This window comes from Dipodomys ordii, unplaced genomic scaffold, assembly GCF_000151885.1.
Source record: "Dipodomys ordii isolate 6190 unplaced genomic scaffold, Dord_2.0 Scaffold49, whole genome shotgun sequence".
Taxonomy (NCBI): Eukaryota; Metazoa; Chordata; class Mammalia; order Rodentia; family Heteromyidae; genus Dipodomys; species Dipodomys ordii.
Genome location: NW_012267265.1, coordinates 7,243,224 through 7,264,564, shown reverse-complemented (window position 1 = coordinate 7,264,564; position 21,341 = coordinate 7,243,224). Strand labels below are relative to the sequence as shown.

Below are 21,341 nucleotides of genomic sequence, written 5' to 3'. Positions count from 1 at the left end.
ATATTGTACTACCCATAATTCCTCAAATATGCCATGCTGTCATGCTGTGTCTCTCCATCTTCCCTCTGCCCCATGAGTTACTCATTCTCTGGGATGAATTTTCCCCAATTTCTAGTCTAGATGACAAGCTCTTTAATTCTGATGATCTCAGCAACAGCAAACAGTATTATTTGCAAACCTAAAAAAATGCAAGTTTTTTTTATTCCAAAAAAGAACTACTGAATTGGAGAACTCTTGGATGGGTTGCAAAAGTCTGTGTTTTAATAAATTCCACAGATGATTTTAATACAGGATTGAGCCTGAGATGAGCAGGAACTCAAATCCTGAAAACCTGTACACATAATCATACCCATTTGCTTCCTAGAGGAGATCTTCCAGGACTTTTTCCTATGCCCTTCACAAGGGAAGCCCATTTGTCCCTATCAGTGGTCTGCCACTGCATTTATCTCTGTTCTTCACTTCTGTTTTATTTATTTGCTTGTCTCTTCTCTTAGACACAAAGACTTTTGAGAATGGAGACTGGGTTTTAAGTCACCAAGTCTCTAGTGTCTTTCACAGTATTTGCCATGAACTAAGAGCTCACTCACTAGACCAATATGTTGAAAGTGAACTATACAACTGGGGAGAGGCAGGCATCAGGAGGGAAAAACTGGGAGAAAGTAAGAGAAGGGGTGACATGTTCAGAAAGAAATGTCCTCATTACCTGGCTTATGTAACTGTAACACCTCTGTAAATCATCTTTACAATAAAATTTAAAAAGAAAATAAATAAACAAACCTAAAAAAAGTGTTGGTGAATGGATGATAGAGAGAATGAGAGAGGTAGACTCCTACATTTAAATATATATATGGTTACACAATATATATATTTATCCTATATTCATAATATTGTCATTAAACATGTGAAAAACATATATGTTTAGATGAGTTCTAATCATTGACTTGAGAAGGTGTTTTTGTCACAGATTACAAGTATGCCCTACAACAATGACCCTAATTAATATACAAAGAAATATAAATTGTTTCTTTCTTTTTTTTTTTTTTTTGTCGGTCGTGGGGCTTGAACTCTGGGCCTGGGCGCTGTCCTTCAGCTCTTCAGCTCAAGGCAAGCGCTCTACCACTTGAGCTACAGCGCCACTTCCGGTTTTCTGGTGGTTTATTGGAGATAGGAGTCTCAAGGTCTCTCCTGCCCGGGCTGGCTTTGAACCGCGATCCTCAGATCTCAGCCTCCTGAGTAGCTAGGATTACAGGCGTGAGCCACCAGTGCCCAGCAAGAAATATAAACCGTATCTGTAACAAAAGCTAATCACAGCAGGGCACCAGTGGCTCATACCTATAATCTTAGCTACTCTGGAGGCTGAGATCTGATGTTCACTGTTCAAAGCCAGCCTAGGCAGTGATCTCCTTGAGGCTCTCATCTCCAATTAACTAGCCAAAAGCTGGAAGTGGAGGTATGGCTCAAATGGTAGAGAAACAGCCCAAGGAAGAGTGCCCAGGCCCTGAGTTCAAGCTTTAGTACTACCACACACAAACAAAATGAAAAGCTAATTAAACTTTATAGTACATTGACTTTTGAGATATCCTGTTTCAACTGGATAGAGCTACTTTGCAAGCATGCAGCCTAAGATTCTACAGATGAAACAACTTGAAAAATCTCAGAGGTCCATAGCAATGGAGTAAAACAGGACCATCTTCCTGGCTCCTGACCCATTTTTTCCCTTCTAAACTCAAAATAACACTACATTAGCATCTGCCAAGTAATGCATATGCACATTTTTTTGAGTTTAGAGAAAATTCGGATCCAAGTTCCTCTAGTCAGAATGATGAATTATAGACTTTATAGTGCTGCTGAATTATGATTTCTTTAAATTATGGTTTATGGTGGAAATGCCGATACCAGCTATTCATTAAAAACTTTCGGTTTTCCCCTTTATGTCTCTGCCATGCCCCAGACCCGTAATTTCTAAAGCTATCTCTGCTCTCTTTGTTGTGGCTCAAGGCTGATACACCACTTTGGAGTGTAATTATGTGGGTGCTAACTAAAGTACAGATACATAACAATTAATTTACAAAGGGTTTACAAGCTGTGACTCTGTCTGGAAGAGTGGATCTGGCATTCCACCCACCCTAGACAGAGGGTTAAATTTAGTGATAACTTGGTTCAGATGTTTTCATATGCCACACTCCTTCCCACACCATGTACCAGATCTTCTGTGACCTGGTACAACCCTCCGTATGCCTGCTGAGTCTTGAGATTTTTCCAGTCTGTGAGAGCTGTTTGCAATTGTCCCAAAGAAATATCTCTCACCTCTGGGTCTTCTATGTCTGCCTCAGAGCTGTGGCCCTGCCCTCTGCCATCGGCCTTCAATCCTCTCCACCTTGAGCAATTTTTACTTGGATGATTCATTACTACTAATTTCTCTGCATTCAACACTGACATGGCCTTCTTTGGGAACTTTTAACAGTATGAGGGTAAGTTATAATAGGGCTTTTGTTTTTTAAAAAAAGTGGATAACTGTTTTTTTCAGCTAAATGGTATTATAACTAGCTGAACAATTATACCCAAGCAGCGTTCATTATAGACATAAGCCTAAAATTTCTTCCAAGTATTTAAGGATATAACTGCCTGAGATGCTGAACAAGGATATTGTCAGCCAAGTCAACATGGACTTCACAGACTCTTCCTTTCACTGTGGGAATTCCAAGTTCCTTTGTTAAGTCAATAGGAAGTATACATACACGCTGCTTTCATTGGTTTATATTTTGTACCACACATTTACTTCATCCCAAACCAAAGCTCTGTATCAAATCCCATCAGCTTGTTGTATGTCTCCTCCAAGTCCAAATGACAAGTCTGCCCCACCCAACTCACAGTCATGTGGAGAGATGTTCCCAGGGAGAGCTGAGGGGCCTCTGGTGTCTGCGGTAAGATGGCAATGTTGAGTAAGTGGCTCTCAGGATGGGTCTGGGTGTCAGAGACCCTGGACACCTGAAACACAAAGTCATCTTGGTGAATCCTTAGTTTCTGTAGGCACAGCATGCTGTACCTATTTAGCTCCTCCTCCTTTCTACCATCTCATTGAATGCTACACACTCCTAAGTACAATTGTCATTCTGCCCTTCTATTTAGAGGTGATCATTTGTTGATTATCAAAAAGATACATAAACACTTTAATCATTCTGAAAATGTAGGCAAGTATAAATAAGGCTTAGACATCATCTAGACTCTCACAACCTAGAAAAAATTTTAATATATTGATATATGTCAGTCTTTTTTTGCCACTCATACATATTTACATTTACACAGAATTGTACATTCTAGTTTTTTTTTTACTTATCACAATGCCATGACATTTTTCTATAATATTAAACTAGTTTATGTGTGTATATGACATTCCTGGGGCTTAAACTCAGGGCCTAGACACATGTCCTGGGCTTCTTTTGCTCATAAGCTAGTGCTCTACCAATTGAGCCACAGCTCCACATCCAGCTATTTTGGTAGTTAATTGGAAACAAGAGTCTCATGGACTTTCCTGTCTGGGCTGGTTTCAAACTTTGAGATTCAGATCTTAGCCTACTGAGTAGCTAGGATTGTAGACATGAACCATCAGCACCCAACCATTAAACATTTTTGATAGGATAATTACTGGTGTTTGAGCTTAGGGTCTCTTGCTTGCTAGGCTGGCACTAACATTTGAGCCACATCCCTAGCCCTGACATGACTTTTGATGGCTGTATTATACATTATTATGAGTACATAGCATACAACTTTCATTTCTTTCATCTTTAGCAGAGATACCTAGATTTGAATTCTAAATGACAAACCATAGCCATCATCATTACAAAGAAGACTAACAATATTTTCAATTATGTTAGTTCACAAAATCAGCTATTGCTTGCTTCAAAAATGCTGAAAAAGATGTGTTTTATTTTAAGGCAGCCTCTCACACTCTTTTTCAGATATTGAGAGGATCCTTTAAGTCTTCTTTACCTCCACTGTTTTGTTCTCCTACAGGCTTGTCACATGATCTGTTAAGTCTTTTGTGTAACTACATGTAACATGTAGTTACATGAATGTTATATTACAAGAGGCAAGGTCTTGCAAGCTCTGAGACAGAAGGCAATTGCTCCCAACAGAAAAAAACTGTCTCCTCAGTGTTCGTCTAGATCACATCAGGTGCGGGTTAATTTTCAGAATATTCACCTGTCTTCAAGGAGACTTAGCAAGGCTCCAAATGATATTCATGACAATAGCTGTAATTCATCAGCCATCAAGCACAGCTCCATCTACACCAGCTACTTTCTAAGGTGATCTTCTTATTACTCACTACCTAATATTATTACCTCCTTCTTTTTCGGATGAAGAAACTGGAGGTCAAGAAATTAAAGCAATATGTCAAAGTGGCAGAGCTAGTAAATGGGAATATTTAACCAGGTCAGCTGTGTTCATAATCTTTCCACTGACCATGATGACTCACAATGTAGCTTTAAGAAATTGAGAAAAGAGAAAATATGTTCTTCTATCTCTTCAAGAAAAGGATCAGATCATTGGGCAGGTAGTGAAATGTGTGCATATTACTGAGCAAGTGAATCAGTCTGGCTTCCCAGTGAAGACACTGATAGTGAAATATGCTGGTCTTTTCAAAACCACATCCCCTGAGGATGTGTCAATGTGATCTGAATATTCCAAAAGGAGGGCTATTTCCCACACCCAGAATTACTGTGAATGTGACAGCTTTCCTTTTCCCAAACCATCTCTATTGTAAAAACGCCACTTGCCTTACATAAATCCCAAGTCTTACATGCAAAGTAGCAGATGGGATGCTTTGATGGCTCATGACAGCACATCACCATTAAAATGGAATTAAATCTATGCAACTCATTGCATTGCATTTCCTGCCTAAAAAACCAACAACAAAAAGTGGGGAGAACCAGTAGAACAGCATCTTTTTTAGTTTGAAATCCTCTAGGAACACTGAGATGATAAATGGGAAAAGTTACTAACCATTTATTTTCGCACATGGCTGTTTTGTCTGTGCCTTTCAAATCAAAATATGAGGTAAGTCTATAAAGTGATGAGTCTTTATCAACAAACACAAACACTTTTATGTCCAAAAGAATATAATCTCAGAGAGTTGTTTCATACTTGCAATAAAGAGCTGTCAGTATTCAAACTGCATTTTTTGGAATGCCTTCAGAGGGAGTGCACAAATCACATGAGAAAGCTGAGCTCATTACCTCATAATTACTCCTCTTAACCAAAATTAATCGCTACTCTTTTTCCTTACTAGATCTGGTTCAAAATGACTTTTGGCTATTTTGCTGTATTTTGAAATCTACTTCTTGAAGGAAAAAAAAGATATACTGTCAGTCTGGATGATAGTGTAAAGAATACCCCCCTCATACTTTGAAAGCAGTTTCAAACTTGTGTCAAAAATGTGAAGACTTTCCAAAGGGAATTACTTTCTAAGTAGTAATGTTCAGAAGCATTTCTTAAGTTCTAGTGCGTTCACTCATTTTAGTCTGTAACTTCTATGATCTCTTTTAAACGATCATTTTTATTTTACCCATTAGTAACCAATTTGCAAAAGCAATCAGGTATCATTTTAAACCAGTGTTTAGACCTCCCACGCCCATTTCTAGGGCAATGGTCCACTTCGACAGCACTTTTTCTCTACCCCTGTGGAAGCTAAGGTAGATCTATCTATGCAGTCTAGTTTTCTGGGGTGTATTCCTCTGCTTGAGATCTTGTCTCCAAGTACAAAGAATGGAAGCTAAAATTGAAAAGTTAGCTTGGGCAAAAGGTCCGGAGTGCTTCCTCACTCACTGCATATTCAATGGACTTTATATTAATCTCCCTTTAATGGTTCCCAAATTTCTCACAACTTGCTCTTTGGAAAAGGGCATCTTTAATACTATGTGAATTCAACAGCATCTGATGTAACTGCATGGTGATGTAAACCAGGCATCAGAAGCATATTGGATGTTGATTTTAACAAGATGAGCTTCCATGGCTAGTTCATTCCCACTTGGGAGTCCTAGACAAAGAAAAAGTCTCAGATTTGGCAGTAATAACAATGAACATGTATATTTTCTCTGATGCGTTACCTAATTCTTTTCTATACTCCTGCTTAAATACTCTTTCTCATTCTCAATTCCATATTCCTTTGTGTTTCTGTTTGATTATTTTCAAATTGTACTTGCCAGTGTTTTTTCAATTTTCTTAGCCTCTTCATAAAGTCAAGTCTTATAATCTTTTTTCCTTCTTTCTCTTTGTCAGTCCGGCTTGAACTATAGGCCTGGGCACTGTCCCTGAGCTGTTCAGCTCAAGGCAAGTGCTTTACTACTTGAGCCATAGCACCATTTCTGGTTTTCTGGTGGTTAACTGGCAATAAGAGTCTCACGGACTTTCCTGCCCAGGCTGGCTTTGAACTGCAATCCTCAGATCTCAGCCTCCTTAGTAGCTAGGATTACAGGCGCATGAGCCACTGGCTCCCAGAAAGTCTTATAATCTTTATCACATACCATTTTATAATTAATCCATCTGTAATCTCTATTAATTTCATCTTTTTGCTTTCTTTATTTCTTTTCTGATTCTCTTCTTGAGTTAAATATTTAGTCTGCTTATCTTGGGGCTTTCATGTTCAATAAGTGCTGGTATCAGATTTCTTTTGAATAGAATTTTGTTTGCATCACATAAGTTAAATTAAAATTAAAAAGTTAAAGTTAAATTTAAAAAATTAATTTAAATTAATTTTAAATTAAAAATTAAATTAAAAGTCAAATTAAAAAGTTGTTGATAAATTTTAGGTCAGTATCGATACTTATTAATTAACCACAATGTTTCTTAATATTTCACTGGCTTGATTTCCTTTAAAGTCTGACAAATTTAGGAAATGATTTTAAATACTGCAAGTAGATTTAAATTCTTTATCTATTATTGGTATTTTTTTTGGTAGCACTGGTATTTGAATTTGGTGTCTCATACTTGCTAGGCTGGTGTGACACCACTTAACCTTACCCCCAGCGCTATTTATTGCTATTTATTTTTAAGATAAGGTCTTCTTCCTACCCTTGAATGAACCTGAGCCACAATCTGACTACATTTAAGCTTCATGTACTTGATGAGAGTACAGTTGTATACCATTGTGTCTAGCTTCCTTGGTGGGATGGATTTTTCTGCTCAGACTGGTTTAAAAACCACGATCCTCCCAATCCTAGCCTCCTAGGATGACAGGTATATATCAATAATTGAGAAGGGGATCTTGCAAACTTTTCTGCCTGTGATGGCCTTGAAACTCAATCCTCTTATTCTGAGATTCCCAAGTAGCTAGATTTACAGGAGTGGGCCACTAACACTAGTTATATTCACAGGGACTAGAGGATGTACTCAGTATACTTGCTTGTTCTTTACTTGCTATGGGTCTCCTCATGGTTTGGTTTTCATGTACTAACAAACTCCTAGGTAGTGTCTACTATTTGTCAGGCAGAAATCTACAAATGGTTTACATGTGCTAAGTCAAATCCTCTCAATAATTCTATTTCACAGATGAAGAAATAAAGGCACAAGTAATTTGTTGCTAAGTTATTGTCTACAGCTGTGACAGAACTCCTGTCTGAACATTCTGGGTTTAGCTGCTCATACCCTTCCGCTCTTGTTAAGACTAGTTAGTGAGCATCCAAAACTCGTTTTCTCCAGATAGTATTTTTTTTTTTTGTCGGTCATGGGGCTTGAACTCTGGGCCTGAGCGCTGTCCCTCAGCTCTTTAGCACAAGGTGAGCGCTCTACCGCTTGAGCCACAGCACCACTTCCAGTTTTCTAGTGGTTTATTGGAGATAAGAGTTTCCCGGACTTTCCTGCCCAGGCTGGCTCTGAACCGTGATCCTCAGATCTCAGCCTCCTGAGTAGCTAGGATTACAGGTGTGAGTCACCGGTGCCCGGCCTCCAGATAGTATTTTTATATTTTTCTCAGAATGCTTTGACCATTTTAACATAAAGTTGCTTTTTTTTTTTTGTTTTGATGACTCAGCCCAAGGAGATATTTGAACTGGCAGATTAAAATAAATAAATAAATAAAACAATTCCACATTTTTTTCTTCCCCCAGATAGGAAACGGAAAAAATAAATCGTTTATGAATAAGGGTGATGGCTTGCATCAGACTTCAGATAAGTAAGGAGACAGAGGTCACCTGGAAGCGGAAGGAGTCACTCTGGGCTGGGGCTCCTGAGTGCCTGTACCACACGATGCCTTCATCAATGTCTTGCTGGGTGAAGGTGCTGGTGGGGGCTACAGTCCTGCCATCAGGCAGGTGCTGTCCTCCGCTGGCAGGACTGTCCGCAGGCAAATTCATCAGAAGGACCACCTCCCCTAGGGAAGCACAGGCCGTGCAGTTAGTCAGCGTTTCTAGCAAAGTAATCAGAGCTCTTCTCCCTTCCTATCACTCCTTCTTTTGTTAACTGAAAAAAACGATGGCCTTCATTATTTTTATCAAAGGGGAAGGAAAGGATGCTAGCAGCAAACTTAATAGATATCATTGAATCCACCTTTAGACACAGAATTCTCATTCTTTAGGCTGAAAGAACCAAAAGTCATTCAAGGGTGATTTATGCATAAAGCTGCTGACTTGTGTGTACTAAAATTACACAAGAAGACCTAAATAGTAGAGTAGGCAATAAACAGATACTCAAATACTGAGTATTAAATAGACTTAATTCCACACACAGTCTTCTACATAACAAAGTTATTTCCTAATCAGAAAGTTTTAAGACAAACACAGTGGAAAGTTAGAAATCATTCTAGTGGAAGTTATTCTTAGGCAATCATGCCCAATGAAAACATTACCAGCCAATACTAAAAAAGGTATAGCAAGTACTTACTCTGCTCTGTGTGGTGTTTCAAATCCAGCTCTGCCACCAGACTGCCTCAGCTTGCTAACCTCTATTCTTTATGGATAATGTGAGAACAAAGGTTGGACCCTTCTAATCTGAAAATTGCAAATATTTCAAGATGCACAATTTTTTGAGTACTAACAGTATATCACACTGGATGAACTTCATTAATAGGTCATAGTCAGAATGCAGGCATATTAGAAGTGTGTGAAATTACATTTACATTTAGGCTGTGGGTGTAAGGTATATTGTAAAAAACATAAATGAATGTTTAGAATTGGGTCACCTCTTTAAGGTATCTCATTGTTTATAAAAATATTCCAAATTTAACAAACAAACAAATCTGAGATCCAATTCACTAAAGCATTTTGGATAAGGGTTATTCAATCTGAAGTATGTATATCTTGGGTGTTTAAAAAAGTATGTCAGCTATATTTACTCTTATTTTTGTTAAATCCTTCCAAATGTTATTATCATTTTCATGGGTATAAAGTTCTTTAGGCTAAGAGAAATTCTCAAACTTGTTGGAGGTCACAAAATAAGTGAGTATAATTTTGAAACAAAAGTTCGTGTTCTTGGCTCAGAAAACTGCGCTATTAATCATCATTATTTTCTGGTCCATGTGTCCATATTTACCCTGTCAAATACCTGATCATATTTTCTTCTTCATTCTTTAATCTTTATTGGTACTGAAGGAAAGAAACCTAAATCTAACCACCACCATTGTGTTTTTACAGATTATTCTGTACTTGGAGCTACTATCATCTTAAAGTGAGATCACAAATACAGAGGTGTTACAGAAACAATTAAAATTTAACAAGAATAACATGACTAAGTGAAGGCCAACCCCAAAATATGAGTGAACCGATGAAAAGAAGCTATTTTTCTACATTTAACAAAGAATCTGAAAAGGCAACTTACCATTCTGATATGAAGAGGGGTATAGGCATGAATGTGTATATGTGTGTGCATGCACATATACACGCATACATATGTAAAATCTAATGTACAAAAGAATTAGGGAAAGGAGGAAGGAGAGTGGGAGAGGAGGAGGAGGGAAGGGAAGGAGAGGTTATGTATATTTACCTACTTCTAAAACGTTCAGTAGGACACCCAGATCTTAATATACTACACATATTGCATAACTGACAGCATGTTTATTTTTCCTCTCAAGATTCATAGAGCATATATTCTATTTCCCTAGAGAAATCTGTTTTCTTACTCAGAGCAAACACTCATTCCCATATTTACATGCATTAAAATCAAGTTAAAATGAGGATAATATCTTGGATGCAAATGAAATACCGAAGTTAGAGAAAAACATCACTTCTCTTCTTTATATAATCATGTAGAATGAACTCAATCTCACTTCCTTTCTTGTATTATTTTTCATTTGTTTCTAAGTCAAAAATGTCATTACCAAGCTCTCCTGCTTCAGATTCTATTCATAAGCTGCTGTTAACAGACATGCTTCCCAAGACATGGACTGTTTATGAGTGTGAGTACACTTGCAAAATATTCTGAAACGAAATTGCCACAAGGAGATGGAATGAGAAGGACAGGAAAATATCCAACTACTGAGTTCCTACTTATTTCTTCTTTATAATAGCAAAGCAGAATTTTCCCAGAAATAAATCTATGTTTTCTACTAAAAAAAATGACTTTCCTTCTATACAGATTAACAGGTATCATAGGATATTGGTTAACTGCATCAATTTCAACTCAATAGTCTTTGAATATATATTATTTGTTATTATCATACTGGATATTTCAAGATTAGATGGAATCAAAGCCAGAGAGTAGTTCCTACTCTTTGGACCAGCCAATAAGTAACTGGGGGCCACTGGGTTCTCAGCAGATGATTGATATGGACCAATGTAGAACACATATATGTGAACAGAGTACAGGAATTCTATATGGGCTTAAGAATTCTGGGCTGGGAAGGTGGCTCAGTGGTAGAGCGCTTGCCTTGCAAGCCTGAGGCCCTGGGCTCAATTCCTCAGCAGCACATAAGCAAAAAGAAAAAGCCGGAAGTGGCGCTGTGGTTCAAGTTGTAGCCTTGAGCTGAAGAGCTGAGGGACAGAGCCCAGGCCCAGAGTTCAGGCCCCACGACCGGACCCCCCCCCCAAAAAAAAAGAATTCTGTTAATAGAGCTGGAACTTATATTGTTAAAAAAATAGTAACAACAGCAACAACAACAACTAACATTTATCTAAACAGTTTGACCATGATGAGGCTACTCCAGAGTAGAAATGGAGACTTCAAAACAGACAACAGAGGTGAGACTGGAAAGCAATAGACACCATAAACAGTCAGATGACTAAACTTTAAATATGAAATTCCACATTTAAAACACAGAAAACATCTCTATGTGGGATTTCTTTTATCTAGAAGTTTACATTTAAAGAGAAAAATGAGTAGTTATTAAGAATTAGAATCTTACTGGATTCTGTTGGGATCAAGATTAGATTAAGTTAGATTAAGTCAGATTTTCCTTTAACTGATGCTCAAGACACCTCATTATTTTTCCATTCAAGTCTACAAAGTAAGTAAGGGTATAACTATTTACTATTTGCCTAAACCTACATTTAAACACAGTATTGCATCTAGAAATTGCTGAATTTAGGTCCTTTCTGCACACATTAACAAGCAATTTATATATGATTCCATTCTAGGGCCCATTTGTCACAAAATACCTAAAGCTGGAGACTTGAACATTTTGAATGATGAGGGCGTTTATAGTAGCCAGGAATCAATGAAGTAAAGGTCCACCTCATTGGACATACTCCATTGGCAAAGGCGGATATGAGTAGATTTATGTTACATGGGCATCTGGTTCCCATCACCCTTTCCATTCTTGAATGGTTCCCTAAAGTAATGTGATTTGATTTTTCCTAATAGAGAGATCTATCTAGACACACAGAGAGATTATGTTCATGTCTTTTCTGGACACCTGAATCATTTTTAAATTGACTAAAGTTAATTTTTTCCTCACTACAGAAAACATATGATTAAAAAAAATCGGTGACCTAAGAGGAAAAATAAATTATTCCTTCTTGACATTGAATGTATCAACTGAGTTTTCACTTTTCTTTCTTTTTGAAAGCAGTACTAGGGTGGAACACAGGGCCTTGTTCTTGTGTGGCACATGCCTTACCACTTGAGCTTTGTTTCCAGGGCTTTTTCCTTGGTCACATTTGAGACAGGATTTAGGGGAGGCCTGGATCACAATCTCGTTAACTTACCAGGAAGCTGAGATGACAAGCTAATGCCACCATATTGAACTTTTGGTTCAGAAGAGGTCTTGCTTACTTGTTTTTGCCTGGTCTAGTCTTGAACAGCAATCCTTCTGACTTTACCTCGAACTAGCTAAGAATATAGGCATAAATTACCCAGGCACCTTTTCACTTTTAATTAATATAATTTTCCAATTAGATGATTAGATATTTGCCAAAAAAAATCTACCTAGCCAGGCAATTTGGCATGGACCTAGAGCCCTAGTATTTGAAGACTGAAGTGGGCAAACTGGAAAAAATGTGAATAAGGATTAAGTTAGTGGTTGGTATTGAGCAAATGTCTCACTCGAGCTAAGGAGTTAGAGATCAGTCTGCAGCAAAAATAGTGAGACTCCATCTCAAACAAATCTATCCATTTCTTTCTTGCAGCATTGATACTTCCTTCCATTCTTCCTTCAACTCACTTTAAGAATATTTATTTCATAATTAATATAAGACCATTTAAAATTCTTCAAGTTCTAATCTTACTTTAGTTAAATACTAGAGATTGTTTCCTTTATGTTTTGTGGCTTTAAAATCTGTGTTATAAGAGTCCTGTGGGCTTGGCTGAAAGTGGTCTTTCTCTAGGAGTTCTCTACTAGTTTCAGTGAGGACAAGAACTATCATGGCCTGATATATATATATATATATATATATATATATATATATATATATATAATGGCCAAGATATGAGTATCTCAAACATGTGATATAACCTAACTATGAATCTGTAGGAGAAATACACTTGGTGTTCTGAATTCCCAATGGACTCTTTGCTCGACTCTGAGCCCTGGGAAAGACAGGCAAGTTTCTTTGCAATGTGTCTGTGTTAGTGAACTTCCTATTTCTGATTTTTTTTAAATTTTATATATATTTTTTGTAAAGATACTGTACAGAAGGGGTTACAGTTACATGAGCAAGGAAATGAATTCATTTCTTATTGAGCATTGTTACCTCCTCCTTTGTTTTTCCCCTATCATCCCTTTCCTCCCCACCTCCCCAACTCCTCCCTCCTCCCCCTCCCAAGTAGTAAAATACATTTTCAACAGTGTCTTGTACATCTCATTGTTACAATCCTTGTTTCAGCATTTAGTTATTTCCCTTCCCCTCCTCAAATTAGAGAAATGTAAATACAAGATGCAGGACACCAGAATCAAATACAGTGACATTCTATTTCTGATTTTTTTACTGGCCTTAAATCCCAGCCCCCTGGTCACGGAGATGCATTTCACCCCTCTCAGGGCAGCTTTGTCATTTGCTCTTACACAGAATGACTTTGTTGCGGGCACCTGAGATTTTACTCTACTTTTGGGAAAGGTTTTGGCAATTCTATGAACACCTTATAATTGTTAGTGTGTGTGTATATGTTCATGTGTGTGTATTTTTTTATTTTTTGCTGGTTCTGGGACTTGAACTCTAGGCCTAGGCATTGTCTCTGAGCTTCTTTTGTTCAAGGCTAGCACTCTACCACTTGAGCCACAGTGCCACTTGCAGCTTTTTCTGAGTAGTCTATTGGAGCTAAGAGTCTCACGAACTTTCCTGCCTGGGCTGGCTTTGAACCACGATCTTCAGATCTAGGCCTCCTGAGCAGCCACCAGTGCCCAGCAATTGTTAGTATATTTTACCCAGCATTTCTAGGAAGTGACAGTGGGAACTCTCTCAAGTTATTATGTTTTATAAGTAACAGCAGAATATACTGAAGAATGTTAATGTGTAATCTTTCAAACAGCCTCATCAAAAAGGATAGAGATGATCTAAGCAGGACACAAAATGAAGTTTGGGAGTCTTGCCTTTAAAATTAAACTGACAAGGGCTGGGAATGTAGCTTAGTGGTAGAGTGTGTGCCTAGCATGCATGAAGCCCTATGTTTGATTCCTCAGTACCACATTAAACTGACATCTAGGTGACTTTTAATAAGCTGCTTTACCCATCTTTCTCACGTTTGAAATAAAATTATTTAGAAACATATATCATGTTTTAAGTGATATATATGTAAATTTAATATACTACTAATATATATACTGTGATAGTTATCATAATTATTCTTACTTTTAAGAGAAATGTGAGGCTGAGCGTGTTGATGCCCCCTGTAATCTCAGCTACTATGGTGGTGGAGGTAGAAGGCTAGCAATTCATAGCCAACCTTGACAAATTAGCAAACCCTATCTCAAAACAATAAAAACAAAAGGATTCTGCCATAGTTCAAGGGGCATAGTGCTTGTGTAGCAAGCATAAGGTCTTGGATTCAATCCACAGCACCCAAAACAAAATAGAACAGAGAGAAGACAGAGAAAGAAGAAAGAGGGCAGAAGAACAGAAGGAGGGGAAGGAAGGAGAAGGGAGGAGTGGAAAGGAAAGGAGAGAAGAGAGGACATTCAGTTCATTTGAATTGCAACCTTGCAACATGGAATTGTACAAGAGCAAATCCGAGACCAATGAATGCAGAAATACAATCATGGGGCAAAATCATTACCAAAATGGGGGCGATCCTGTGTAATCTTGTAGATGATATCTTCAGTTCGGGCACCTGGAGCTTCAGCCTGTAAGATTCTGTTGGTAATTTGCAGCATTCCCCCTTCGGGAACCCACACCATTGAATCTGCCATGAGCCGAAGAGCTCCATCATTCTAGAATAAGGGAAAAGTGCAGAATTGAGACCATGACAAATGTAAAATAAGAAAATATGGATCTTTAAATGTATAAGTTGTCAAGCCAGTAATGATAGCCTGTGTCTGTAATCCTCTTGGTAGGGAGGCTGAGATAGGATGATCATGAGTTCCAGGCCAGTGTAGGTAATGGTGTCTTGAAACAAATATATAAATATATATATGCATATATATGTCTGTGAATATATACAAACACACATACATACACACATGCACACCCATGTAATAAATATATGCATATGAAAAACACATTACATATATGTACATATTACACATATATGTGCACACACACATATATATACATTTATGTTATTAGCTCTTATTGTTGCTAAAGATAGACTAAGAAAACAGAGATTTATAACCTAGAGTCATATTACAAACCATGTATATATATATATATTACATGCTGCTATATGCACATGTATGCATATTACTGTGTAATGTATATTACTGTGTGAACTCAACCTTCATCTCATTTGTCTTCAGCAAGTAAATTATGTTATTCAGGAAGACTAAGTCTCTCCATTTCTTTCTTCTTTTGTCTATCTCTCCTGCCCTTGCTGCCTACCATATTCAAGAGTTATTCCCTAAGTGCCTACCACATGTCATTTCCTTCACTAGAGAACTGAATATACAAGAATGTCTGAAGCAGGACATTAACTTCAGAACTTAAGATCCAGAGGGTGAGACATCCAATAATTAGGATGCCTCACAAGCCATGCTCCATAAGAAGCTTGAGCCAGAAGCTAAGAGGGAATCGAGGCAAAAAAAAAAAAAAGTATTGGGATGATTTTCCTAAAGAAAGATTTCATTTTTGAATGACAAAAAAAACGAGCTGTCTATGCAGAGAAGCAGGGAGACAGATTCTAGGCAGAGGGACCAGCTTCAGCAAAGGCAAACCTGGGAAAACAACACACAGTGTGTTTAATAAACTATTCAAGGCTCTGGTGACAGGAGAGCTCAGGGAGCCAAAAGAGGATGGATAAAAAGTGACACTATCTTAAGGAAAGCTAGTAAAAGGTGGAAACTAAGTTAAAAGTCTCCATTTATCTCAGGCACTGAAAAGAAAACAGGAGTCTTCAGGGAAGGAAATGGGATCATCTGACTGATAGGCTATCAGTCTGCTTTAGAATGACAGGCTCCAAGGGCAAGCGACTTGCATTGGGATGAACCTGAGCTGTGGAAACCATTTAACAAGTCCTTGTGGTGGTTCAGCAGAGAAAAGATGAAGGCCCATGAGAGAGTAATTGCAGGGGGAATGAATAGCAAGAAACAGATTCCAGAAACATTCCCAAAGCCACATTGACAGCCCTGTTGGCTGATGGAGAGGGAAGCAGCCAAGTTGGGAGTAGCAGGCTAGAAGACATCACCTGTTTTGCACTCCAGAGAAAGCCACCAATTTAATTGCTTAAGCTAATGTCATTACAAAGCACTGCCACTCCCAATTTACAAGGTGTACAGCCTCTTCCCAAGCCTCCTAATTGACATTTTCCACACAATGAGATTAGCAAGGCTTCCAAGGTTCAGTTTTCATACTTCCAAATTCAGTAAATCTGGTATCTTAAAAATAGGGCACTTGAAAAGGGATGGTTTTTAAAATTATTGTTATTGTTATTATTTTCAAATATGTAGAGCGTAAACAACAGAGCAAACAGTAACTCTTGGGAGGAAGAGACAACTATTCTTTTACAGCCATTCAAGACTTGAGTATTTCACCTAGAAGGCCACCATGGCTATCTGCATCACACATACTAGGAAATGGAGTAAAAAATGCCAAGGAGAACAGTGGCCAAGGCACCTTCTATTCTGATTGGTACTTTGGCAAAAATCCCTGAGAAGTGTCTGCTTTCAAAATGGGTTTAGCAAATTATTTACAAAAACATGAAAGTGTGTTAGAAATGTTGCATATATTAGTTCAGAGTTCTGGAAGACAAGACTGACTCCAACAGGGTTTTATATATTACATTATATTTTGGCCCAGGTTTCTTAACTACTAGGAAGTCTTCTAATAGAAGCAGCCCTATCAACTTTGATTTTGTTTATAGAGATCAATCAAACACCAATAACCACATTATTGGACTAAAGGGTGACACTGCTTTTCAGATTTTTAGCAAGTAAGCACTACACCCTCAATGGCTCATTATTCAAATGGCTCTCTCTCTCTCTCTCTACCACACCTCTATTTTGCTTATTCATATCAACACAGTTTTCCATCTCCTGTATACATGCAACTGTTTAAGAGACAGTATGGGGTCACTCAGTGCTTATGAAATAGGAGACAGTATGGGGTTACTCAGTGCTTACGGAACAGCAACAACAGAAGCACCAGCACCAGGACCTTATTGAATTGTACAGGATCTTTGACTCAACCCTCCGATCTTCTGAATAGATCTCCTGAGTCAAACTATGCACCTGGAAAAGTGCTACAGAGATGGCATCTGTATGCCAAAGGATGAAAAGTCTGTCCTAGGATACAGACTGCAATGTTTTAGAGTGGTTCTTCTGAAGGCCCACAGGTATATCTTTTAGAATTCTTAGAGTATACATGCTTCCATTGCTAAAGTACCCTTTTGAGTACTTAAAAAGAAACAAATAACAATTACTAGGCACAAGAAGCAATCCTTATTTTTTTTCTTTTTTTTAAGTACTGAGACTTGAACTCAGGGCCTCACTTTTCACTCTTGCTAAATTGGTGGTTGTTGCTCTACCATTTGAGCCATACTTTCACTTTTGTCTTTTGTGAGTTTTTTTTTTCTTTGAAGAGAGGTTTTGTAAACTTTTCTGCCTAGTCTGGCCTTAAGCTGTCATCCTTCTCCTCTCAGCCTCTGAATATCTAGGATTACGGGCATGAACCATCAACATCTGGCTCAAGAAGTATTGTTCTTAGTCACATTAATTCAACCATTTTAAAGGACTATTTGGGGAGGGCTGGGTATATAATTTTTTAGCTCTATTTACAAAAGTAGAAAAGATTAAATTTATATTTTCTAGAGGTATTCAAATAATACTCCTTTCTATATTGTAAAAAGAGGACAGGAGAGGAAATCATACATAAAATAAATATTTATACTATTCTGTAAAAACAAAGACATATTATTTTTGAATGTTAATTGCAGGATAGTAGGTTCCAGCCCTCTAGACACTACAGAAACCCTAATTTTAACAGCTAATATTAAATGACAATACTATTATGAGAGTCCCATGCACAAATGAAAGATTCTAGTACCTTGGTGGAGGAAAAAACAAAACCAAGAATAGATGCACTAGAAGGAATAAGAAGATAAGTTTTATTTTACCAGTATTACCAGCCTTCAAGTAGACACAACCAAGAATCTTTTTCTTTTTCTTTTTTGTCAGTCATAGGCTTGAATTCTGGGCCTGGGTGCTGTCCCTCAGCTCTTCAGTTTAAGGCTAATGCTCTACCACTTGAGCCAGAGTGCCACTTTCGGTTTTCTGGTGGTTTATTGAAGATAAGAGTCTCATGGACTTTTCCACCTGGGCTGGCTTTGAACCCCGATCCTCAGATCTCAGCCTCCTGATTAGCTAGGATTATAGGCGTGAGCCACTGGAGCCTGGTACAACCAAGACTCTTTAAGAGTATGATTTCTATGGATCAAAGAACTCGAAGTAAAAGCAGACACCCTGAAAACTTTACAGGAAGGAATAGGAGAAACTCTACAGCTCCTTGGCACAGGACGAAAATTTCTTAATAAAGACCAAGACCCACAGCAAATCAAAGAAAGGTTGGACAAATGGGATTGCATTAAACTGAAGAGCTTCAGCAAGGCAAAGGACATAGCAAGATGAATAGAAAGCCCACAGATTGGGAGAAAATCTTCACTAGCCACACAACAGACAAGGGTCTCATATCTAAAATATACTTAAAATTCAAAAAATTAAATCCCCCAACAACAAATCCTCAAAGAAACAACCACCTGGTTAATAAGTGGGCTAAAAACTGAAACAGAGACTTCTCTGAAGAGGAAATAAGAATGGCCAATAGACATACGAAGAAATGCTCAATCTCTCTAGCCATAAAAGAAATGCAAATCAAAACAATATTGAGATTCCACCTCACCCCAGTTAGAATGGCTACAATCAAGAAATCTAATAACAACAGATGCTGGAGGGGATGTGGCCAAAAGGAAACCCTACTGCATTGTTGATGGGAATGTAAACTTGTTCAATCATGTGGAAAGCAGTATGGAGGACCCTCAAAAAACTCCATGTAGAGCTCCCCTATGACCCAGCCATCAAACTTTTGGGCATTTACACAAATGATCACACATAAGGCTATACTAAAGCTAAAGCACAACTATGTTTATTGTAGCATTATTCACCATAGCTAAGATATGGAACCAACCTAGATGCCCTTCAGTAGATGAATGGATTAAGAAAATGTGGTATAGCAGGGTGCTGGTGGCTCACACCTGTAATCCTAGCTACTCAGAAGGCCGAGATCTGAGGATTGAGGTTCAAAGCCAGCCCAGGGAAGGAAAGTCCATGAGAGTTTTATCTCCAATTAACCACCAGAAAAACGGAAGTGGCGCTGTGGCTCAAGCAGTAGAACACTTGTCTTGAGCTGAAGAGCTGAGGTACAGTGCCCAGGCCCCGTATTCAAGCCCCATGACTGACCCCCCCAAAAATGTGATGTGTGTAATGGAATTCTATGTTTCCATCAGCCATCAGAAAGAATGACACAGCCCCATTTGTTAGGAAATGTAAAGACTTGGAAAACATTATTTTAAATGAAGTAAGCCAGACCTAAAGAAACATAGGTCCCATGGTTTCCCTTATTTGCAATAACTAGTATACGTCTAGGATAATCTTACCAGACAAGCAGAAAAAGTCAAAAGCTATGTACACATGACCATATAAGATGGATGCTAAGCAAAATGAACCCAAAGATATGGACACAAGAGGATTTTTCCTTTGTTGCTGTTGTTTTTAATGTACTATGTGATTTTTTTTTGCTTCTTTTGTATGTTTTTCCCCCTAAGGTATAATCCCTGTTGTCACTGTATATGATTCTGGTGCCCTGCATCTTACACATACATTTTCTAATTTGGGAAGCGGAAGGGAAATAACAAAATGCTGAAACAAGGATACAGGTTGAAGCATTGTAATGATGAGATGTATAAGACACTATGTTGAAAACAAACATTATAACTTGTGTGGGGGGGAGTTAGGTAGGTGGGGAGGGAAGGGGAAGTAGGTAAAAAACAAAGGAGGGGTAACAATTCTCAATAGGAAATGTACTCATTACCTTACTTTTGTAACTGTAACCCCTATGGTACAATATTTTTACAATAAAAATTATGAAAGTATTATTTCTTCTATGAGAGTAAAGCAAATGCCAAGATTCCTTACAGAACAGTATGCAAGAGGCCTATTTTGTCTCATGACATGAATAATACCAAGGATACTGGCCTTCAGTATTGAATACCCTTGGCTGAATATTCTGGAAGCAGAGAAAACAGAAAGGACTCCACAGGGATAACATTGCAGATCACTGCAATAAAATAGGTGAAAATCTTATTAAACAACATATCCATTTCACTAAGAGCCCAGTCCATGGATCTCATAAGATGCTGTGATTTGCAGACTCCTCTTCTATGTAGCAAGCACTCCCAGCATTCCATACAACCTTTCCATAGCCTGTGCCCTATGCTCCATCACAAACAGTACATGCTGGCCTCTGTCGAGAGCATGTCTTCTATCATCAGATAATACACTCTCTACAGAGAGTGCATGGATATATAAATATATATAAATACATAAAAATACACATTTTTTAAAAACCTTGAATATATCAGAGTATTGACATAAGGAAAATAAATGGAAAGCTTTCAGCACACAGATTGGTTTTGACATTTCAAGAGAAGGATTATAATCTTAGGATTACCCCAGAAGACAACAAAAAAGAGTAGCCTGGGCATATCCAGAGAAAAGGTCTAGTGGAACTTCACAATCGGTAGAGAACTGAGTGATGATTCCCCCTTTCCCCCAGGTCATCCAGTAAAGAAGGAGGAAGATGATTGCTTGTTCAAATGCAAATGATAATAGAAGACTCAAGGAACACACACACACACACACACACACACACACACACACACACACACACACACAGAAACATGACACCACTAAAGGAAGAAAATATTAGCTACAGTAACTTCCCCTTCCTAAATGGAAATCTGAACTACATGATGAGGCATGCAAAATAATGACTCAAAAAAGTATGTGTAATAAGAACATAGGCAGAATATAAAACAAAAAGTCAGGAAAGCAATCCATGAACAAAATTAAAAAGATCTCCAAAAAAGTTAGAAACCATAAAAAAACAAACAAAAAACTCACAAAAGTTCTAGAACAAATGCATGCAATGAATGAAATGAAAAATTCAAGGGAGCTTCACACAATTAATAGCAGAAGAAAGTAGAGTAGTTGCTCAAAGACAGCTTATTCCTAGGCATTTATCCAAAAGATTACGAATCATGAGACAGTAAAGCCA

The 21,341-nt window shown here is 37.9% G+C and overlaps 1 protein-coding gene across 1 annotated transcript in view; it reads right to left on the bottom strand.

Annotated features, from left to right (window-relative positions):
* Nucleotides 1-21,341, bottom strand: part of Fras1 (Fraser extracellular matrix complex subunit 1) — a 452,968-nt gene that overhangs the window by 122,363 nt on the left and 309,264 nt on the right. The window contains exons 31-33 of the mRNA XM_013020100.1: nucleotides 14,638-14,791; nucleotides 8,190-8,368; nucleotides 2,872-2,988 (exon numbers count right to left, since the gene is read on the bottom strand). Coding sequence (XP_012875554.1) covers nucleotides 2,872-2,988; nucleotides 8,190-8,368; nucleotides 14,638-14,791 — 450 coding nt within the window. The remainder of the gene's footprint in view (nucleotides 1-2,871; nucleotides 2,989-8,189; nucleotides 8,369-14,637; nucleotides 14,792-21,341) is intronic.